This window comes from Vulpes lagopus, chromosome 20 (assembly GCF_018345385.1).
Source record: "Vulpes lagopus strain Blue_001 chromosome 20, ASM1834538v1, whole genome shotgun sequence".
Taxonomy (NCBI): Eukaryota; Metazoa; Chordata; class Mammalia; order Carnivora; family Canidae; genus Vulpes; species Vulpes lagopus.
In genome coordinates this window covers 255674-276781 of record NC_054843.1, presented here as the reverse complement: position 1 = coordinate 276781, position 21108 = coordinate 255674, and the positions used below count along the sequence as shown (strand labels likewise).

At 63.4% G+C, this 21108-nt stretch overlaps 3 protein-coding genes across 6 annotated transcripts in view; 1 reads left to right on the top strand and 2 right to left on the bottom strand.

Annotated features, from left to right (window-relative positions):
* The window catches only part of LOC121479412 (minichromosome maintenance complex component 3 associated protein), a 54209-nt gene extending 48899 nt beyond the window's left edge, over positions 1 to 5310 (bottom strand). Inside the window, exons 1-3 of the mRNA XM_041734952.1 lie at positions 5092 to 5310; positions 2728 to 4102; positions 1954 to 2177 (exon numbers count right to left, since the gene is read on the bottom strand). Coding sequence (XP_041590886.1) covers positions 1954 to 2177; positions 2728 to 3964 — 1461 coding nt within the window. The 5' untranslated portion in view covers positions 3965 to 4102; positions 5092 to 5310. The remainder of the gene's footprint in view (positions 1 to 1953; positions 2178 to 2727; positions 4103 to 5091) is intronic.
* Positions 5311 to 5348: 38 nt separating this feature from the next.
* On the top strand, positions 5349 to 10746 carry YBEY (ybeY metalloendoribonuclease). Of its 4 annotated transcripts, none has more exons than XM_041734953.1 (5): positions 5349 to 5483; positions 7179 to 7564; positions 8377 to 8505; positions 9220 to 9288; positions 9585 to 10746. In XM_041734953.1, exons 2-5 carry the CDS (start codon positions 7355 to 7357, stop codon positions 9669 to 9671), a joined length of 495 nt encoding a protein of 164 aa, XP_041590887.1. In that variant the 5' UTR covers positions 5349 to 5483; positions 7179 to 7354; the 3' UTR covers positions 9672 to 10746. The 4 variants fall into 4 exon arrangements, with proteins under 4 accessions (XP_041590887.1, XP_041590889.1, XP_041590890.1 ...); XM_041734955.1 differs by having other exon boundaries at positions 5363 to 5483; positions 7214 to 7564; XM_041734956.1 differs by lacking the exon at positions 5349 to 5483 and adding an exon at positions 6892 to 7096 and having other exon boundaries at positions 7214 to 7564.
* Positions 10747 to 12351: 1605 nt separating this feature from the next.
* C20H21orf58 (chromosome 20 C21orf58 homolog) lies at positions 12352 to 19543 on the bottom strand. Its single transcript, XM_041735110.1, has 8 exons — positions 18476 to 19543; positions 17700 to 17760; positions 16863 to 16936; positions 16266 to 16406; positions 15797 to 15875; positions 13813 to 13952; positions 13296 to 13462; positions 12352 to 12972 (listed from the first exon to the last, which is right to left on the bottom strand). The coding sequence occupies exons 1-8, from the start codon at positions 18533 to 18535 to the stop codon at positions 12903 to 12905; spliced, it is 792 nt and encodes a 263-aa protein (XP_041591044.1). The 5' UTR covers positions 18536 to 19543; the 3' UTR covers positions 12352 to 12902.
* Between the last annotated feature and the right edge of the window lie 1565 nt (positions 19544 to 21108).

Here is a 21108-nt window from a genome sequence, read left to right as displayed (position 1 = left end):
CCAGGTGTGGACTCACTCTTCTCCGGTTTCAAAGTAATAAATTTACTGGGACGGAACCCAAAGCATGGCCTTGTTGGCAGCTGGTAAGAGGACTCTCCCCATCGGATTACACATACAGTAACAGAAAGATTGCCAAGTCACACTTGAAGACAAAAAGAAGAAAATGATACACACGGGATACAACTTATCACAAAGCCAACTACATAGGTACCTATCCACATACCTATGCAAATCTCCAGAAAAATACACAGCGCGCTAGCTAACGGGTGTTTGCTCCTGGGTAACAGGAGAGATGAGGGTAATCAGGGGACCTCAGCATCGTACTGATCAATGAACTGCTTATGATGACAATGTTCTTACATATCACATAAATATTTTTTAGGATTCAGCTAGAAACATAAATACATCTCAAGAGTCAAATAACTTAAAACAAAAACAAAAACAAAGAACAATGCATATGACCCAGTAATTCCACTCCTAGGTACCTACCCAACAGAATTAAAAGCAGGGTCTTAAGGAAATATTTGCCACTGTGTTTATAGCAGCATTATTCAAAATAGCCAAAAAGTAGAAACAACTTCTGTCCATCAATAGATTAATAAAGAAAATGTAATACATTGAAATATGATTCTACCCAATAGAGTATTACTCAGCCATAACGAGAATGAAGTACAATCACATAGACAAACACTAAAAACATGATGCTGACCGAAATAAGCAGGACAAATACTACAGGATTCCACTTAATTTCTAGAATAGGCAAATTCATAGATAGAAATGAGATTAGAGGTCACCAAGGGCTGAGGAAAGGAGGAAAGGGAAATATTGCTTAGCAGTTAGAGCTTTTCTTTGGGATGATGGAAGAGTTCTGGAAATAGGAGTGATGGTTGTACAACATTGTGAATGTAATTAATGCCATGAATTGGGGAAAAGAAAAACAATAGAGAGGAATAAACGTCAAAAGCCCTAAAGCTATGCATGTATTTTGGCACAGACCTTCTACTCTCAGGAATTTAATCGAACAAAGGATATAAGCCAATCAGAAATACATGCACAAAATGTCCACACATAGAAAACTGGCCAAGTACGTAAACAGCATACAGTGCCATGCAGCATTTAACAATCCTTTCCTAATCTAGGTTATTTACTGATTTCAGAAAACACTCAAGATTGCTACCCGGAAAGATTACCAGACAGCACTGCAGTGTGATCTCATTTGTGTAAGACACGACTACACATTTTTGAAGACATTAACCAAAATACGCATAGTTGGTATCTAACACAATAGACTCATGGATGATTTTGTGCTTCCTCCCGCAGACTTTTTTTTTTTCTCCTATGTTAACAGGCTACACTTTCATCATTTAAAAAAACGTATGAAGACATGCTTTCTACTTTACCGATTCCTCACATGATTTTTCCCAACTAGAATATTTAGAAAAACAATAAAGATATAAAAATACATAATGTGAATGGTTATGCACACACCCTATACGCACACACCCTACTGCCAACGTGTCAGGCATGCATGTGTTTATGTCAAGGTATAAACCCAACAAATTACATCAGTGATCTCTAGAGAATGGGATTACTAGGGGAGTCTACATTTTCTGCACTGTTTGAATGTTTACAGTGATAGTGCACTATGACCAAATAAAACAAAACTCAATTTAGAAAAAGTGCTGTGTTGATTACACAGCCACTCCTACACATTTCAGAGGAATCTGCCTCAGGGAAGCATTCGCCTAGCATTTCTAGAGGGCTGCATGTGGTAGGGACTGCATGCTTACATGAATAACTCCAGTTACGAGTGCTATTCTAACCTCTCCAAGAATAAAATATTCGAGTGCTTGCCCAAATTCTAGCAAATAACCCATAGATTAAAAAGCAGGTTTTAGAGTGACAAAGTTCAAACTTATTTTCACTCACGTTAAATTTCTTGGAAATACTCACATGATCAAAAAAATACACCACTGCAAGCTTTTTGCTGCGCCTGGTATAGATACGCTGCACTTTAGCAATTTTACCAAAGTGGTTCTCCAGGATGGTTCTGTCATTGAGACAGTCAGGGATGTTCTTACACTGGATCGCTGTGATTTCAGCCGGAGACAAACCCCCAAGACTGTCTGTGCTCTCACTTCTTTTACTTTGACGTCCAGGCGTTCCTCTTAGAGAATCTAGGGGACAGAGAGGCGGCACAGAAGTGTATCAGAGGGGCCACTGGGTGGCTCTGCTGGATCCAGTCGGGACCTCAGGGTGGTGAGCTAGAGCCCTGAATCAGGCTCTGAGCCCAGCGGGGAGTTGGAACCTCCTTGAGATTGTCTCCCTCCCCTTCTAACCCACCCCACCCCCTGGTCTTGGGCTCTCTCATAAGTAAATAAATAAATAAATAAATAAATAAATAAATCCTTTTAAAAAAGGTATCAGATGTGAAATTTCAATGTTGGTCTATTTATTTACTTATTTTTAAGTAATCTCCACATCCGACATGGGGCTCAAATTCATGACCCTGAGACCAAGAGCTGCACACGCTCTTCCCACCGAGCCAACCAGTCGCCTCTCAGATACATTTCAAGTGGGAGGTACCATGTATGCAAGACATGCTCTTGGTCTGTTAGGACTCCCAGTGTTTACAGAAAATTTACCAGAAACAAGAAACTAAGACCCAGGGAAATTTACCAAGCACCCGCCAGGGTTTACCGGATGGTGCACGTATTTAAATCTCACCTTCTTTTTTATCTCTACTTTCAGTTTCTTCCTCTTTATTCACACCTGGGAGCCGGGAGGGTGCCAAGACAGACGGACTCCCTCCTGGGATGGTCACGTGGTCATTTTCCCCAGACTCAACACAGCCAATGTCCTTTTTAGATTCTTTGTTGCCCAGACGACTTGCTTCTTTATTGCTTTTGAAGACATCCTGTATGGTTCGACCAAACAAGGTGCCTCCCCGGGGCCGATTGAGGCGGACGGGCCGTTTATCTGGAGGGTGGTCGCCCCTCGACAGAGCGTCCAAGTCTTCTGCCGCATCATGGCCATGTCTCCTTGGGGAGCGATCCTGCTCCTCCTTCCTTTTCAGGCCCTTCATGAGGCTGGAATGAGGGTCCATTTGGGAAACCCGTTCTTCACATCCCTGTCTCACGCCCGTTTTGCTAGCTGGGAACGCTTCAGCCAGAGGCCCTGGGGAGATGGGGAAGCTACTGAAGCTACTGTTAGAAGCGCCAAACAGGGCCTTAGGGCCCCTCTTCTCTTCCTCCACATTTTGGTTTGACAAAGCGGAGGTAAAGGCAGACGATGAACTACTACTGCTGACTGGTTTTGAAAAAGTAAAGTTTGAATTGGCAGCTGAACTGCTTGTCACCTGAGGAAAAGAAAACGGAGCCAGCCCCCCAGGCCCACTACTAATTGGGTGAGAAAACGTGAAAAACCCAGAAGTAATTGGGTTCTGAGTTTTCTCTGGCTCAGATTCAGCCCCAAATATTGGTCTGAACACAGAATTTTCCAGAGGTTTAAAGCTAAACTCTGTTTTCGCAAACCCAGAGCTTGCTATTTCTCCAGTTTCCGGTCCAAACGCAGAAATACTCGGGAAAGCCCCAAAATTGGGGGACTTGAAACTAAATCCTGGGTTTGCAGGCGCACTTGAACTTGCAGACGCCGCCGCAGCCACAAAAGCCGGAGCGTGTTCAAGGCCAGGAAAGAGTCCGACGGTCGAGGTCTGGGAGAATCCTAAGGGCTGCGCGGAGGCCGAATGGCTTCCCCCAGAGGCCGTGGGAAAGCTGGACACCTGGGAAAACCCCGCGGTCTTCCCGGGTAACGCACTGTTTTGTCCAAAAGGCGAAGGCTGGCCGAATCGGAAGGGCGGCTTGGCCTGAAACGTTCCTACGGAGGTGCTGCTGGACGCCGGGAAGGCCCCGGGCTGCGGCTGCGCCTGCGGCTGCGGCGCGCTGAAGGGGTTCGTCGGGTTCATCTTGGCCCGCTCGCCGCTCCCTGGCGCCTGCCCCGGGGGCCGCCGCCGCACGTCACCGCGGCTCCTCCTCACCGCCGCTCCACGTCACCGCCGCTCCACGTCACCGAGTCGCCCACCAGAACCTGCTCGCTCGGGAAACTGAAGTCGGACAAACCGAAGGGGCAGGGGTCAGTTTCTGAGCAACATGGGGGGCGGGGGCGGAAAGAACAAACGGCTTCGCCACCCGCCATCAGGCGCCCCTGCAGACGAGAAACCACTGCGATCGCTCCGCGGGGCTGGTCCGGGCTCTGCCGCGAGGACAGGGGCGCAGCTGCCCTCAGACGGGCCGCCCACAGCCAGAGCACCGCCGGGGCTACAACGTGGACGGGGAAGGGGACGGGACGGGACGGGACGGGGACGGGGACGGGACGGGGACGGGGACGGGACGGGAACGGGACGGGAACGGGACGGGGACGGGGACGGGACGGGACGGGACGGGACGGGAACGGGACGGGACGGGAACGGGACGGGAACGGGACCGGGATGGGACGCGGACGGGACGGGAACGGGGACGGGGATGGGACCCGGACGGGGATGGGACGGGAACAGGAACGGGGACGGGGATGGGACAGGGACGGGCGCTTCTACCCGCTGGCCTCCCTCCTCCCAGCTCTCCCCGCGGGGCGCTCTCCACCCTGCACGCGGCGCCCTCCCCGCCCCTCCCAGGCCGCCCCGGAGCTCACACTCACACACACTCACGGGGCGCCCCCCCAGGAGCTCACACTCACACTCGGGGCGCCCCCCAGGAGCTCACACTCACAGTCACGGGGCGCCCCCCAGGAGCTCACACTCACACACACTCACGGGGCGCCCCCCAGGAGCTCACACTCACACTCGGGGCGCCCCCCAGGAGCTCACACTCACACACACTCGGGGCGCCCCCCAGGAGCTCACACTCACACTCACGCAGCCCCCCAGGAGCTCACACTCACACACACTCGGGGCGCCCCCCAGGAGCTCACACTCACACTCACGCAGCCCCCCAGGAGCTCACAGTCACTCACACTCGGGGCGCCCCCCAGGAGCCCACACACTCACACTCACGCAGCCCCCCAGGAGCTCACACTCACACTCACGCAGCCCCGTACCTCCGAGATCCCCCGACGAGGCCCGAGGCCCGCCGCGGCCCGCAGAGACGCCGCCGACCCGGGAAGGGCGGGGCCGACGCCGCGGACCACGGGGGCGGGCGGGGGGGAGCGGCCTCCGCCGGGGCTCACCGTGCGGCTCCGAGACCCCGAGACCCGCCGCCGCCGCCCCGGGGCGCCCTCCGCGCCGGCGGGAGCCACAGACCGCACGCCGCGGCCTCCCGAGCCGGCCCTCCGCGGCGCGCCCGGGCACACAGACGCGGCGGACCAACTTCCGGTCCGCGCGCGCGGCTCCGCGCCCTCCGCGCCCCGCCGCACTCGGGTTCCGCTCGCTGCCGGACGGCGCCGGGGACTTCCGGTGCGCGGGGTCCAGGCGGGGCCGCCGCTTCGGGCCGGTACGTGAGCCGCCGGCTTCCGGGGAGGCGCGGGGAGGGCTGCGGCTCGTTCCCCCGGGGCTGCCCGAGCCTCGGACGGCGGCCCGGACCCCGCGGGGCCCACGGCGCTCGGCCCGACCCCTCCCGTCCTCCCTCCTCACCCCGCGGCGCCCCTCCCCGCTCCCCTCCCCCCCCCCTCACCCCTCCCGTCCTCCCCCCTCACCTCGCGGCACCCCTCCCCGCTCCCCTCCCGCCCCCCCACCCCTCCCCGCTCCCCTCACCCCTCCCGTCCTCCCCCCTCACCCCGCGGCACCCCTCCCCGCTCCCCTCCCGCCCCCCCACCCCTCCCCGCTCCCCTCACCCCTCCCGTCCTCCCCCCTCACCCCGCGGCACCCCTCCCCGCTCCCCTCCCGCCCCCCTCACCCCTCCCGTCCTCCCCTCTCACCCCGCGGCGCCCCTCCCCGCTCCCCTCCCGCCCCCCTCACCCCTCCCGTCCTCCCCTCTCACCCCGCGGCGCCCCTCCCCGCTCCCCTCCCGCCCCCCTCACCCCTCCCGTCCTCCCCCCTCACCCCGCGGCACCCCTCCCCGCTCCCCTCCCGCCCCCCTCACCCCTCCCGTTCTCCCCCCTCACCCCGCGGCGCCCCTCCCCGCTCCCCTCCCGCCCCCCTCACCCGTCCAGTCCTCCCCCTCACCCCGCGGCGCCCCTCCCCGCTCCCCTCCCGCCCCCCTCACCCCTCCCGTCCTCCCCCCTCACCCCGCGGCACCCCTCCCCGCTCCCCTCCCGCCCCCCTCACCCCTCCCGTCCTCCCCTCTCACCCCGCGGCGCCCCTCCCCGCTCCCCTCCCGCCCCCCTCACCCCTCCCGTCCTCCCCCCTCACCCCGCGGCACCCCTCCCCGCTCCCCTCCCGCCCCCCTCACCCCTCCCGTCCTCCCCTCTCACCCCGCGGCGCCCCTCCCCGCTCCCCTCCCGCCCCCCTCACCCCTCCCGTCCTCCCCCTCACCCCGCGGCACCCCTCCCCGCTCCCCTCCCGCCCCCCTCACCCCTCCCGTCCTCCCCCCTCACCCCGCGGCACCCCTCCCCGCTCCCCTCCCGCCCCCCCACCCCTCCCCGCTCCCCTCACCCCTCCCGTCCTCCCCCCTCACCCCGCGGCACCCCTCCCCGCTCCCCTCCCGCCCCCCTCACCCCTCCCGTCCTCCCCTCTCACCCCGCGGCGCCCCTCCCCGCTCCCCTCCCGCCCCCCTCACCCCTCCCGTCCTCCCCCCTCACCCCGCGGCACCCCTCCCCGCTCCCCTCCCGCCCCCCTCACCCCTCCCGTTCTCCCCCCTCACCCCGCGGCGCCCCTCCCCGCTCCCCTCCCGCCCCCCTCACCCGTCCAGTCCTCCCCCTCACCCCGCGGCGCCCCTCCCCGCTCCCCTCCCGCCCCCCTCACCCCTCCCGTCCTCCCCCCTCACCCCGCGGCACCCATCCCCGCTCTCCTCCTGCCCTCCTTCAGCGCGCCTCCCCCACCTCACCTCACAGCCTCCCCTTCTTCCTTCACATCCTTGCTCCACCGGTCCTCACTGCAGCCTCCTACCTGACTCAATCCCATCCTCACTGCAGGCTCCTACCTGACTCGATCCCGTCTTCACTGCAGGTCCTCACTGCAGGCTCCTACCTGACTCGATCCCATCCTCATGGCAGGTTCCTACCCTGACTTGATCCCATTCTCCCTGCAGGCTCCCACCCTGATCCGGTCCCATCCTCCCTGCAGGCTCCTACCTGACTCTCCGTGACTCGACGACTGTCCCCCACGCCCTCATCCTCGTGTCTCCCCAGCGGTACACGCCACCCCCCTGGGAACCCCCCACAATATACCACTGACCGCCGGCCCCAAGCACCCCAAGGCTTGGCCATGAGCCTGGTGCTCCGCGTCCCGCAGCGGGCTGTCCCCATCCGGAGGGCGCCGCTCCGCTCCCGGGTGGAGCTGCTGAGGGCCGTGCTGGGCGTGCGGGACTTCGACCTGGGCCTGCTGTGTATGGACAACGAGGGCATGCAGCGCCTCAACAGGGCCTACCGCGGGGACGACCGCCCCACCGACGTGCTCTCCTTTCCATTTCACGAGGTAAGTGCGTCCCGCTCAGGCCCTGCCTCTGGCCGTCAGCCTCTGCACTTTTCCTTAAGATTTTTTACTTATTTTAAGTCCTCGCTACACCCAGCGTGGGCTCGAACCCCCAACCCCAGCTCAAGAGCCCCGCCTGGCCCCTGGAGCCGGCGCCCCTGCTTCCTGAATCCCAGGTACGACTCGGTACCGGGTACCAAATACGTGCGGGTGAAGCTTTTACCTAACACTGGATTTTTTCCCTGAAAATGGAAGATAACACTGAAAAAGTGGTTTCAACAAACCTAAGAGCGATTAGGCCACGATGTGCACGCCGCCCGCAGCGGTCAGGGCCTCCCACGCGCAACAGCAGAGAGAGGCGAGACTCGGAAGGCCGGGCCGCAGCCTGTGGTGCCGGGCGGGAGGGGAGCTGCTGAACCACAAGCAGCTGGGACGGTCGCTTGGCATTTCTTCCTTACAGGAGACACGTTAACACCCTAAGCATCTGTCCACCCGACGCGCTTCGTGTGAACAGGCCTCAGGGGAAGGCGCTGGTGGTTTCTCGGGTTTATGTGGGAAAACGTGGAAGACTATTCGGGACTAAACAAACAGAAGGAACAGATAGAAGATTGTACCGACGTGGGGCTGCGTGACTTGCTGGAGAAGGGATGGGACACAGCCCGGTGGGGTCTGGTCGCCCGTAAACGGGCTCTGCTGTGTGTCCCCCCACCGCCCCCCGCACCCCTGGGTGGCGTGTCCCGGAATGGGTCGTGCAGGCCCGTCATCACGTCAGCCCCGAGGTCGTCATCTCCCAATCGGGGTTTCCTCATTCGCAGAACGTGAAAGCAGGTGAGCTTCCCCGGCCTCGTTCCCGAGAGGACTACAACTTGGGCGACATCGTCCTAGGAGTGGAGTACGTCTTCCAGCGGTGCCGAGGAGACGCGGACTACTATGACGCCCTGACGGTGAGCGCGGCCGGCCGCCACCCCGAAGCCCTGCTACTGTGGGAGGGAGGCCTGCGGCAGGTGGCAGGGACCCTCTCTCTCCCCCAGGCCCGGGCCGTTGGCCCCCCGCAGGCCAGAAACGGGCCAGAGGGAGTCAGCAAGCCGTGTCCGCGACCTCAGAGCTGCGGAGTGGACTCCTTCCCTGAACCGTAGCCTCCGGGACCTTGGGACTGGCCTCTCCTCCCCTTGACCTGAAAGAAAAGGGGGGGGGGGTGTTCCGAAAGCGACCGTGTCTTACCTTCCCTGCGGGTTCTACAGCGGGCTTTCTTCTCGAGAGGGGCCAGAGCCCTGGTGGGAAGTGGCTGCTCAGCGTGGGCTCTGCTCCAGGGTCGCTGTGGGTGGCCGCTGTGTGCCCCTGTGGGGCCACCGTGCATATCAACTCCCTCCCACACCCCCACCCGCACCCACCTCCCCGGAGGCTGTTACCTGCAGCGGAGAGCGAGCCCACCACCCCTGGGACCCTCATCCCCCAGAACAGGGCCAGGCCCCTCTCCTCCTGGCCCCCAGCTCCACACAGGCACCTGCTCACAGCCCCGGGTACCCTCCACCTACCCTGGGGTCCTACTGCACACCAGGCGTGGGCTGACTTCTCCCTGCCTTCCCCCCCGCCCCTCCCCCCCAGCTCAGGGCTTGGTCTGACCAGTCCCTGAAACAGCTGTTTCGTTGTTCCGACAGGTGACTGCCGCCCACGGGCTCTGTCACCTGCTGGGCTTCACACACAGCACAGAGGCCGAGTGGCGAAAGGTAGGCGCGGCCCTCCAGCAGCCCGGGGCCCCAGGAGAAGACAGTATTTGTCCAGAACACTGGGCTCTGCAAACGCTACTGTGTTACTCGTTAGCTGTAAAAAGTCTGAGCAGAGAGGCTGGTATTTATCAGGTGGGACCAAGGTCAGAACATGCAGGCTCGGACGGGCTCTGGGCTCGGGCTGCTGGGAGTCCTTGTGCCACAGCCTGGGACACGGGCTCTGGGAGGGGCCTCCCCCAGGGGCACCCGGGTCGGGCTGCTGGGGGTGCCACAGTGGGTTTCCACTCCTCTTTCAGATGTACCAGAAGGAGAAGCAGGTCCTGGAGGAGCTGAGCCGGCTCACGGGGACCAGGCTCCAGCCCCTGAGCCGGGGCCTCTTCTGATGGTGCTGGAGGCCTGGCACCCAGGTGGCACCTGAGGGACTCTGCAGGTCACAGGGACAACACGTGGAAGACAGATGGACCCTCCCTTTGGGGCCTGAGGACCAGAGACTCCAGCAAACTGAGGCCCTGCTGGTCGCTGCTGGCCTGTGGGGCTGCAGAAGTAACACACGCTCTGAGCCAAAATTGCATAAGTGGTACCTTTTTCTGAAAGTATAAGAGAAGCTTCCATTCGTTCCTCATTCTTCACAGGAACCGCATCCGTTACTGAAGGGGGTGCAGCCCCTGTTCGGGAGCCTGCGTCAGTCCCCTTCCCCAGGACACCGCTGAGGCCGGAGCTCTCCCGCCCCAGATCCCCACCCACCGGCTGAGCTGTGTCTCCTGGATCCAGGAGGTGCCCTGAGCTCCTACTGCCACGTCCCACAGCCTCTTTCCGTCGGTATTTCCCGTCTTAGCTTCTGAAACTGAAATAAACACAGGGGACGTCACAGCCTATGCAAGCTGTGCTGGGCCCAGGGCATCACGGGAGCAGGCCGTGGAGGCACACCAGGCCAACTGGGCCCGCACGCCTGGGCCTCCCACATACCAGTGTCGGCAGCAGCAACACCGGCCCTGCCTGGAGCTCTGGAGAGGGCACGGCAATGACACGCAGCCTCCTGGGGCACCTTTTGGCCCTAAAGCCAGGGATACTACAATTCTGAGAATTGGGCTTCTCCCGTGAAGCCACTTGAAAAGCATGAAAATGCATTTCCCACCAGACTGGTTGTGTCTCAGCTTGGACTGTCCCTGGGCCCTCGGGGACGCAGATTTGGGGCTTGTGGCGCTCCTGAAGCCTCATGGGCCTGAACGCCTGCCCATTAGCGTCTCAGCCAAGACCGAAGGTGACCCCACAGAGCTCTTGCCTCTGCCGTTCTTTGTAAGAGGCTGAAGGGGGGATGCCTGGGTGGCTCAGTGGTTGAGCGTCTGCCTTCGGCCCAGGACGTGATCCCAGAGTTCTGGGATCGAGTTCCACATCAGGCTCCCCGCAGGGAGGCTGCTTCTCTGCCTGGTCTCTGCCTGGTCTCTGCCTCTCTCTGTGTATTTCTCATGAATAAATAAAATCTTAAAAAAAAAAAAAAAAAAAAAGGCCGAAGGGGTCCACTCCTGCCAGCTGGAACGTCGGGCATCCCCGTGCTTCGTGGCCACATCAGGGGGTGTCCCGCTCTATCAGGCGATGCCCAGTGCTTCCACAGGGCCCAGTCACTGTCCCCCCGCAGCCCACTCTGACCCTGGGGCCCAGGGCCCAGCCTCCACACTGCCCGTCCCCCCTTGGTCATGCATGTGCTAAAGCTGTCCTGCAGTCGTCGTCACCGGTGACCCTGTTCATTGGCGTCCCCTCCACCATAGCTGCTCATGTCTTGCGCTCATTTTCCTTTTCCGAGGATTTATTTGGTGGGGGAGGAGCAGGAGGGAGAGAGAGAGACTCCCGAGCAGATTCCCCACAGAGCAAAGGGCCCGACGACCAGGGACTCGGTCTCCTGACCCCGAGGTCGTGGCCTGAGCCTGAATCAGGAGCTGGCCAGTGAGCCAGCTGAGCCACCCAAGGGCCCCTTGTGCTCATTTTTCTATTGGTTTTTCTTTTTCCATGGATTCGGAGGGGTTTACATCCTTGAAGGCCGCAGGGCGTGTGAGCCGCGCTCCAACCTGCGTGGCAGCAGCTCTCCCTGGCTGTGTGCTTGTCGCGCCCGACTCCCCACCCCCACCCACCCGGGCTCTGCGAGTGCCGGCGCCTCCTCCTGCCGGGGCCCCTGGGTTGCCCAGGCCCACACCAGGGCGCCCCGCAAGGCCCAATCCCACAGAGCCCGGAGACCTGGTGGGCGCTCATCCTCACGGCCAGGGTGCTCCCTCCACCCGAGGGCACCCAAGCGCTGTGCTCCGCCTCCCACCCCCACCCCTTCTTGCCCACTTGCACGCCCACTTCACGCAGCCGGGGCTCTGAGCCACTCGGACCACCTAGTGGGACCCGGGGAGGGGGCGCGGAAGCCCTGCCCCCGGACCTGTGGGGGCAGCTGCCAGGGCCTGGCCCGACGGTGTCCAACCAGCCGGACCGCAGACGGCGGCTGTCGTCGGAGTTAGTGACTGGCAGCGTTAGACGGGCCTGCGGGTGAAGACCCGGGCTTGCCTGCCTCCGGCCACGGACAGAATGGAGGCTTCCCGTGTGTTGGGCCACGAGGGACCGCCCGCCTCTGTCAGGGGCCTTCTTGGTGTTAATCAAAATTACGTTGAGAACTTACAAAATAAACCGTGTTAGAAAATGTCAACGTGAAAATAAGTGGAGTCAGACCTTGCATTGCACTTCGCAGGAGATGCTGGTGCCAGGCGGCCCGTGGGGACACCTACCACCGTCCTGCGGGGGCTCCCGGCGCCCGGGGCTCGTGGGCTGCACCTGCGTGGCGCCCGCTTAGCCGCCGCTGCCGTCTGCTCCCGGGGGGCCGGAGCTGAGCGAGGGGCGCTCCGGCTGGCGTGGGACTCGGGGCGCGAGAGCTTACCCCAAGAGTGCCCGCGAAAACGTGTGTAGCACTTAAAAATGACATTTTTTTAAAAAAGGTTTTATTGATTTATTCATGAGACACACAGAGAGAGAGAGAGAGAGAGAGAGAGAGAGAGAGGCAGGCAGAGGGAGAAGCAGGCCCCATGCAGGGAGCCCAACCGGGACTCAATCTCGGGACCCTGGGTCACACCCTGGGCGGAAGGCGGCGCTAAACCGCTGAGCCGCCCAGGGATCCCCTTAAAAATGACATTTACGTGAAAGTTAAAACAGCAAGGGATGGGGCACCCAGGCTCAGGGCGTGACCCCGGGGCCCTGGGATGGAGCCCCGCATCTCGGCCTCCCCGCGGGGAGCCTGCTTCTCCCTCTGCCCCCATAAATAAATAATCTTTAAAAACAAAGGAAAAGTGAAGAGAGTGCAGGTGAGGTTCAGGTCAGGACCCCGCAGCCGGAGGGAGCAAACACGCAGAGGCAGAGGCGCCTGGCTGTGGCCCCGCGGGCTCCCCCGGGGAGGCGGCAGCCGGGGGCCCTCACCCCTCACGCTCTGCCGAGGCTGCTCCCCCGCAGGAAGGTTTGCGCTGCGAGCCGCCGGCTCCGTGGATCCTTTCTCTCGGGGCCCCTGGGCCACCTCTCCCGACGAGACCCCGGCCCCATCCGGCGACTTCGGGGCCTCGGTGACCACACCCGAGGAGCCGCAGGGACCCTGCTTACCAGAGTCCGTGCGCCCAGGCCCACGGGCCGGCCGCCTGGGTGGGCAGCGCGCCGTCAGAGGCGGGCCTAGGGGAGCCGGGAGGCCCAGGAGCTGTCACCGCCCTGCCCGGCCGGCCCACGGACACCACGACAGCCCCGCTCCTGCCCTGCTGGCCGGATGCCCAGGCCCCAGGCGGCCTCCCCAGGGGGTTGGCACAGGACCACCCCAAGCCCTGACCCCAGGGCCCCCCCCCCCCCCCGCCTCCCCTGGAAGGGGGTAGGGCCTTTCCAGACTCCCTGCTGCGGCCTAGGACCCGGGAGACGGGGCCACCGTGCCAGCAGCAGGGGCGACAAGGTGCAGCCGGCCCGGGGTTCCACCGCGCCGACCCGCAAGGCTGGCCTGGACTCACGGGCTGCGGGCCATCGCAGGGCCGGCCAGGGGGTGCAGCGCAGGCAGGAGGCCGGGCGCGGTCGGGAGGGTGGCCAGGAGCGCGGGCCAAGGTGGGCAAGCTGGCAGGGAGCCGGGGGCTGGGGGCGCGTAGTGGTGGTGGTGATGCACGGACGGCGCCCGGGGCCTCTGCAGGCGCGGGAGGCCAGTGAGGCCCAGCACAAGGCAGCCCAACGGGCCCTGCTCCCTGGGCGCACCCTGCTGGCCCCCCAGGAAAGGGGGAGGGATGGGGGATGGGGGATGGGGGAGGGAGCAGGGGAGAGGGGGCGAGAGAGGGGAGGGAGGGGGCGAGGGGAAGGACAGAGGGAGGGAGGGACAGACGGAGGGCCTGGCCCAGCCTGGGCCTCTCGGTGGGACGGGGGGCGTCCGGGGCTTCACGCGCAGACCCTGCCCAGACCCCGGGTCAGACACAGAAAGCCGCCCAGGCCTCTGGCTTCCATTTGCGTGGCCCCCTAGGCCGTGCCATCCACGGAGCCTACCTGCAGGCCGGGGTGCAGGGGGGCGGCCTGGGATGCCCCCGGGGGCAAAAACACGGATGACGGCAGGGCTCTGAGCATCAGGCTGTGCATCAGGATCTGGTGCAGCTGTGCGTTCTGCATCAGCATCATCTCCACCATGTCTGGAAGGAGAGGCGGGGGCTCCTCGTTCTCCTCTGGCCCCGCGCCCCCGACCGGGACTGGGGGTGGGGGGCTGCGCAGGGCCCTGGGTGCCTCCGAGGCGTGAAGCTTCGGGGCTGGAGGACGGACGTGTGTGGAGGAGGGTGTCCCACTGGCCTCAGTCCTGCGCCCAGAGTCAAGTCCCCCCACGCTACACGGCCGGGAGGCGAGCACCCCCCAAAACCCCCACCCCACCCCTTGACCTCTGACAGTCCCGCAGATGTAATTAGGGATCTTAGTGGATGTTGTCCTGGGTGATTCCAGGCCCTACCTCCAGGAACGGGGGTTCCTATGAGAGCGAGAGTGGAGAGGGCCTGGAGAGGGACCCCGCAGCCGAGCCAGGACCTGCGCCCCCCTCCAGCCGCTGGGGGGGCCTGCGTTGAGGGTTCCGGCCTCCAGACCCAGAGAAAGCGCTTCTCTGTTGTTTCAAGGCCTGGGGCGCCTCCTTACCCTGAACCCATCAATTCACCTCGGGTGTCCCTGCTGTGAGACCTCCCCCAGCCTGTCCCACAGCAAGGAGGCCCCGAGGCTCTACGCAGGGCCCTGGAACCAATCACCCTCCCAGTCAAATAAGGGGCCCCCACAGACGTGGCGGGAGCGGGGTGGGCAGCAGCCTCCCCCGGCCAGCTCTGGCCCCAGCGGCCTCCCTGCAGATCCGGGGGTGGCCAAGCCTCCGGGACCACGGCGGCCGGACCCCCACACCACTCTTTCCTCTGTGGAGACCTGACCTATGGGTTCTGCCCCGAGTACCTCAAGGAACAGATCTTGTCCCTGGCCTGGGAGCATGGGGTGCGGCAGGGGGTGCACAGAGCAGCTCCCACGGCAGCGGCCATGGGAATGCGAATCCCTGCAAGGTCACGAGGTGGGGAGGCTGCGTCCAGCAGCCGCTTCCTGGGCAAAGGCCCGGGGGAGCCCCAGTCCCGCAGCAGCCCCCCCCCGCCCCCCCCCCCCCCCCCCCCCCCCGCCCAGGGAAGCTTCCCATTGAGCAGAAGCACCATGTGAGCAAGGCCCAGGCACGACGCGGTGTACTGCCCGGGCGCAGGGCAGCCGTCAGGGGAGCCTCTGGGCGGTGCGCTCGCCCCCTGCCCCAGTGGGGGGGATGGGGTCCAGGACGTGCGCCCACGGGCCGCGCCTGTCACACTGCGCACTTGGAGCTTGTGCTCTTTGCTCTGTCTCTCAATAAAGCGGCCTTAAATCCCAGGATTTGAAACTCATGTAAGGGGCGTCCGGGTGACGCTGTCCGTTGGGGTTGGGCACCGCACTCCGGGTTGCTGCCTGGGATCCTGGGATGGAGCCAAATCAGTGCTCAGCGGGGACTCTGCTGGGGATTCTCTCTCTGCCTCTGCCCCTCCCCCAAAACAAAACAAAAACTTACCTAAAAGGAGAAACCATTTATGGTATTTTTTAAAAAAATTTTTTTTAAAGATTTTATTTATTCACAAGAGACACAGAGAGGCAGAGACACAGGCAGAGGGAGAAGCAGGCTCCGTGGGGGAGCCCGACGTGGGACTCGATCCCGGGACCCCGACCACGACCTGAGCCGATGGCCGTGGCGTCACCACGGAGCCCCGGACACCCCCAGGGGAGCGGGTGAGCCAACCTATACAGCGGGCTATCCCCGGTTCTCCCGATTCCTAGTTCTCGTTCTCTGGAGAGGCCCCAGAAGGGTTTCCTAAGGTTTCCTAAGGTCAACACTCTAATGTGCAGGCGACCAGGAGGCCACGCGCTGCCCCCAGGTGACTACCCTGTCACAGACCCACCTGGGAGAGGATTTAGGCACATGGGGCGGGGGAGGCTACACACTCACCCTCCTTGATGCCCCCTGGTCCCCGGGGGGGCCCGGCCTGGGGCGACGGCTGGACCGTGGCGGCCAGAGGCTGCAGGGCCTGTGAGGAGCCCACGGTCAGGAGCCCACGGTCAGGGCCCGGGACACACCCGCCGCTCACCCCCACGAGGCGCTCTGCGTGATTTGCCCTCCACGTGGGCCACGCTGCTGGATGGACGGGCCGAGTCTGGATGCCCAGCACCCGGTGTGTCGTGTTCACCCCCAAACTCAGAGGCTGAAGCTCGAGCCGCCAACGGGGCTGCACCCGGGGACGGGCCGTGGGCTTGCGGAGGGCTCGGCGACCTCCCATCCCAGGGCTGCCACGAGGTCCCCTGCAGGGCCCAGCCGGCTCCTCGCTGTGACCCCCCACAGCCCCCACAGCCGCTGTTCAGAGGAGGGGTCTCGCGTCCTCCCCGTGTGGGCTCTGCCGTCGGGCGGCCCCAGGGCTTACCCAGGGCTGGATCAGCCGAGGCGGCTCCGGGGCCGGTGGGGGCAGGGGGGCGGCCGGGTAGATGCTCAGGGGTGGCGCGGCGGGGGGCGGCGGGCGGCTCGGGGCCGGGGCCCGGGAGGCCTCCTCCAGGAGGCGCTGCTCCTGCAACACCAAAGCCGGGATGCGCTGGGGAGGGAGCCGGCGGCCGGGGCGCACCGCACCTGGCCCAGCGGGCGCTGGCGTCCTCCTGCCCCACGCGGCCTCCCCTTGGGCATCGGAGCCGGGCTCGTGGGGTGGGGAACGCGTGGGGACCACCCTCCTTCGTGGGCGGAGGGGACTTTAAACTTAAGTTTACCAAGTAACGGACCAGTGTGTGCTGGTTCCTTACGTGCAGCCCACGGGGCGCGCTGAGCCCCGGCCCCCGGGCACGAGGCCCCTGGGCACGAGGGCTCAGGTCAACCCCGCCGCTCTGCGTGGAGCCTCTGGCCCTCGCTGCTTCCCGCGGCCCCCAGCCCCGCACAGCGTTTCCCCCTGAAGCTTCCCAGCCGGGCAGGGGCTTCGGCCACACCGCCCTAAGGACCCGCCCCGGGCGCCCCTCCCCGCGGGCCTTGCACCTACCCGGAGCGTCTGCAGAAGGTCTCGGCGCCTCCCCAGGGCGCCCAGCAGGGCCGCGTCGGGCTGGTCCTCGCCTCCTGCGGGGACGGCGCTCACTCAGGAAGGAGCAGGTTTGCCCGGGGCCCGGCACCGCTCTGCCCGGGCAGGAGGCCCTTCCCGCCGAGCACCTGTGCCCCGAGCCCCGGAGGCCCGCCCGGTGCCCGCCACCTCCAGAGCGGCTCCCAAGAGCCCTCCTTCCTCGGGGCACAGCACGCCCGCCGCCCCCCCCCCGCCCCTGTGCGGAGGATGGAGCGCAGGCCTGGGCGGCCCCAGGAGTCCCACTGCAGGGCCCTGCTCTTCCTCGCCAGCCAGGTCGCCTGGTTTGGGATTCCCGGTCTGGACTCCCACGGCCCCGGGGCTCGTACCGCAGCCCCTGCAGGCCCCCTGCACCTGGACGCTGTCGCCAGGGAGGGCCGGCCTCCCCCTAGTTCCCGTGGCCTGACAGCCTGACCCTCGGCCAGGGTGGCAGGGGCACGGGGGGCCTGCTCTGGGCCCGAGGATGCGCCCACCTGACAGGTCGCAGCCCCCCAGCCCCGAACAAGCTCGCAGCAACGTGGGCCTGGCCCAGGGGTGGCCACCTCGTGGGACCTCCAGTTCCTATCTGCAAACTGGGAAGGGTGAACGGGTCCCCTCGCGGGGCTCACATGAGGCTGTGATGTGCTGTGGGGGCCATGCGTGTGTGGGTGCGTGCGTGTACGTGCTTTAAAGATGAAAGTGGACGCCTTTCTACTCTGAGCGCGAGGGAAAAGCCAAGGACGGTCGCGCCGGCCTCAGGAAGAGGCAGGGGTCCAGGAGTCTTACCTGGCGTGACGCGCGGGTCCTCAGGATCCCCTCCCACGTGCTCACGCTCTTGCTCTAGTTTCTGTGTTGAGAGGGGCAGAGGATGCGAGTGGGTGGGCTGAGGGCCGGGAGCGGGGCACCTGCCCCGTAGGCTGCGGGGATGACCCCCCAGAGGGCCTGGGGAGGAGGTACCCAGCTGGCAGGTGGGAGGGGGCAAAGGTCGTCCGTGTCCCCGGGTACCCTGCGAGCCACGCTCGGCGCACACAAGTTGCACCCACAAGTGTCAGGGCTCACGGGCTGACGCCAAAGGCCCCCCCCCCATCCGCGGCTCTCCCAGGAGCTTGACGCCGGCCAGCGTGTCCCGCCGCCTGTGACCCCCGGAGCCTGGCGAGCAGCAGGATGGGGACAGGCCGGCCGTGGGCCCTCAGGGGACGACGGGACAGGAGGCCGCGTCAGGAGGGGCCCGGGGCCGGCCCACAAGGCTGCGGATCCTGCAGGGGCCAGGCCCGTCGCCTCTCACACGCCGAAGCCAGCAGGCTCTGCAGACGACGGCGGCGCGCCCGAGTGCTCCGGCCCGTGGGGCACCTGCCTCGGGGCCGAGAAGTTGCCAGAAGAACCTAGTTGGTTCTGCATAAATGCAGAGGAAAAAACAAACCCAAGAAACCACAGTCCCTCATAACTGCAAAGTGTTGGGGTTCAGAAGCAGGAGCCCCCTGAAGGGTGCAACAACTTGCTTCAGGACCGTGCTTCCTCGACAAGCTGCTAAAAGCATGACCCCCCCCCACCCCCCGTCTTACCTTCTCCAACAGTTTCAGGGTCAGTCGGGTCATCGCGTCTGCCACCGAGGAGTCCAGCATCCCGCACGCCGCGGCCCCTCCCTCCCTGCTTCTCAGATCATCTGCAAGGAGCACCGGCCGCGGAGAAGCCGCCCGACCCCGGGGCCCCCGCAGGACGCCAGAGCGGGGCTCGCGGGCGCTGGACACCGGCCTCTGCTGCCGGACAGCGCGTGGGTGGCGGCCGCCTCCCGGGAGGACACCCAGTGTTGCCGGGCGGTTGCCAGGCGCTGCGGACACAGGAAGGCCCGGGCTGCCGGGTGTCCCCGAGAGGCCTCCTCCCCCACGGGGGTTGCCTGTCAACACCGCGCGTCTCCAGGTGCAGCCAGTGGGGCCGATGAGGGGGCAGTGAGCAGCAGCTGGCCAGAGGGGACAGTGCGAGGTTGCGCAGAGGACTGTCCCGACTCCCCCTGCCCTGCCCCCAGCCTCAGGACGGAGCCCAGAGGAGTACGGGGTGGGGGCGGCATCCGTACCCCACGCACTGCGGGGCTGGGCACCAGGACAGGGAGGGGCTTCTCACGGTAGCTGGGAGGTAACCCACGCGGTATACATAACACGCCCGTGTGAGCTACCCGCGTGCCTGGTAGTTCAGGTTTACAGGAGAATCAGGAAGACGGGGTAAGTTCCCTCGCGTGGCTTCCCCGTCATGCACCTAGACTGCGCGTTATCAAGGACAACCACATGCATACTGCATCTATTCCCGTGTTTATTCTTTGCCCCGTCCCATCTGTGTGGCAGGAACCCACCCAGGACCCACGCGGCATCAGGCATCACGTCTCCTCGGCTCGCTTGCTCCTGATGCCCGGGACGGCCCTGGGGTGGGCTTGCAGGTATTCCGCAGGTGTCCCCACCGTGGGGGCTTACAGGTTGGCGGGAGGAAGACCACGTCACAGCCACCGTGCGTGTGGTCGCCCTGATGTCACTGCTGACTCCGACCCTGCCCACCTGGCTCAAGTGTGTGTGTGTGTCTGTGTGTGTTTTTATTTTTAATTTATTTATATTTTAACTTATTCATGAGACAGAGAGAGAAAAAATGAGAGAGGGCGGATCGGCTGAAGGCGGTGCTAAACCACTGAGCCACCCAGGGATCCCCCTTCAGGTGTGTTTTTAATGGGTTTCTTCGCAGTATTTTTCTCCCCTCTCCACTGTCCTCTGTGGAAGGAAGTCACTTACCTAGTGAGGGTTTTGTTTCCCTCCTTGGGGGGGGGGGGGATCTACATAACTCGGACAGCTCCGTAATTGTTAAGAGTAAATGGAGAGTCAGATCGAACAATAACGTAGCCTGGAAGGACCACGGAAATGTTTCCGGGGTGCTAGGGAACATAGGGTGGGAATCCACCCGGCGTGGGAAGACGGCCACGCGCCCCCATGGAGTTCCGAATGTACGCTCACGTGAAGGCTGGGACTGGGACTGAGGCTTGGATCCAGGACTGCAACCGCTCTTGGGAAGTCGATCCAGTGCTCGGTGCCGCCGGCTGGACCCCTGGCCCGGAACCCACGCGCTCGTCCGCTCCACCCGCCGAATCCTGCAAGCGAAGGCTGGAGGCTGCACTAACCAAAGGGCGGTGGTCGCACGCAGGAGGAGGAACACTTGCCTGCGGTGGACTTGCCAGCACGCAGTGTGCGGGAGATCGGTCAGTCTACGTTGTGGTTGCTTTTGACTGCACAGCGTCACAGGGTGGGAGACCCGCTTGTGTCAGCGGCTGCCACTACTGCGCCCTAACGGGAGGGCATCATCCTCACGCGTCCCATGTCAGGGAGCAAGCAGGAGGCACGCGGCCTGCACACGCTCTCTCCGAGTCCAGGTGCAGGAGCCAGTGAGTGGGGGCAGCAGGCCCCCCGGGGGGCCCAGGGCGTGTCTCCTGCAGCTCCGCCCAAAACAAGGCTGCGCACCGCAGTCCTGCTTTCTGTGCCCCTTTGTCTCTGGCCGCAGGCCACCTGAGGTCTCCCCAGGTGGGCGCCCCCACCTTGTCCGTGTCACCGGCCTGAGCTCTGCGGTTCCCTAATCCTGCCACAGACACGGTGCTGTTCTCAGTACAGACGGTGTGGGGGGCGGGCAGGGGTTCACTCTCATTTTTCCATTTCACCCTAAACGGGATCTCCACGGGGAATGAGAATAGTTAAAACGAGACCGAGAGCGTGAAGCCCGTTTAGACAGGATCGGCCCTCGGTGAAAGCCCGAGTGTGGACGGTCTGGTGACAGCAACACGACACCAGGTGAGACCCGTGGAGTTGCCGGTGGGTCCATCAGCTTCCGTGGAGCTGCGCTGCCCACCCAGGGCTGGGAATAGGGCCCTGCGCTGTTCCCCACTGGACGAGCAGCTTCAAGCCATGTTTGAGGCTGAGCAGTGATTTCACAGACTTGACTCCCACGCAGACCGCGAATGCACAACCAGAGCTGTCTTCCTTTTTTTTTCTTTGAAAATTTTAAGACTTTAGTTACTTTTCAAAGACTTATTTGCTTTAGAGAGCGCGCGGGGGCAGCGTGTCCAGCTGAGACCCCTCTGAGCCGCAGCCCCGCTGGGGCTGGAGCCGGGGCCGAGTGACATCAGGAGTGGGAGGCTGACCCCACCGGCCCCAGGGCCCCCCGACCCCGG

Coding starts and splice junctions, on each gene's coding strand:
- C20H21orf58 (XM_041735110.1), bottom strand. CDS start 18,535: ATGCTGGACTCCTCGGTGGCAGACGCGATGACCCGACTGACCCTGAAA. Junction 17,761..18,475: donor CCCTGAAACTGTTGGAGAAG/GTAAGACGGGGG, acceptor CTCTCAACACAG/AAACTAGAGCAAGAGCGTGA. Junction 12,973..13,295: donor CCTGCGATGGCCCGCAGCCC/GTGAGTCCAGGC, acceptor CGGCTCCCCTAG/GCCCGCCTCTGACGGCGCGC.
- YBEY (XM_041734953.1), top strand. CDS start 7,355: ATGAGCCTGGTGCTCCGCGTCCCGCAGCGGGCTGTCCCCATCCGGAGG. Junction 7,565..8,376: donor TCTCCTTTCCATTTCACGAG/GTAAGTGCGTCC, acceptor CCTCATTCGCAG/AACGTGAAAGCAGGTGAGCT. Junction 9,289..9,584: donor CAGAGGCCGAGTGGCGAAAG/GTAGGCGCGGCC, acceptor CTCCTCTTTCAG/ATGTACCAGAAGGAGAAGCA.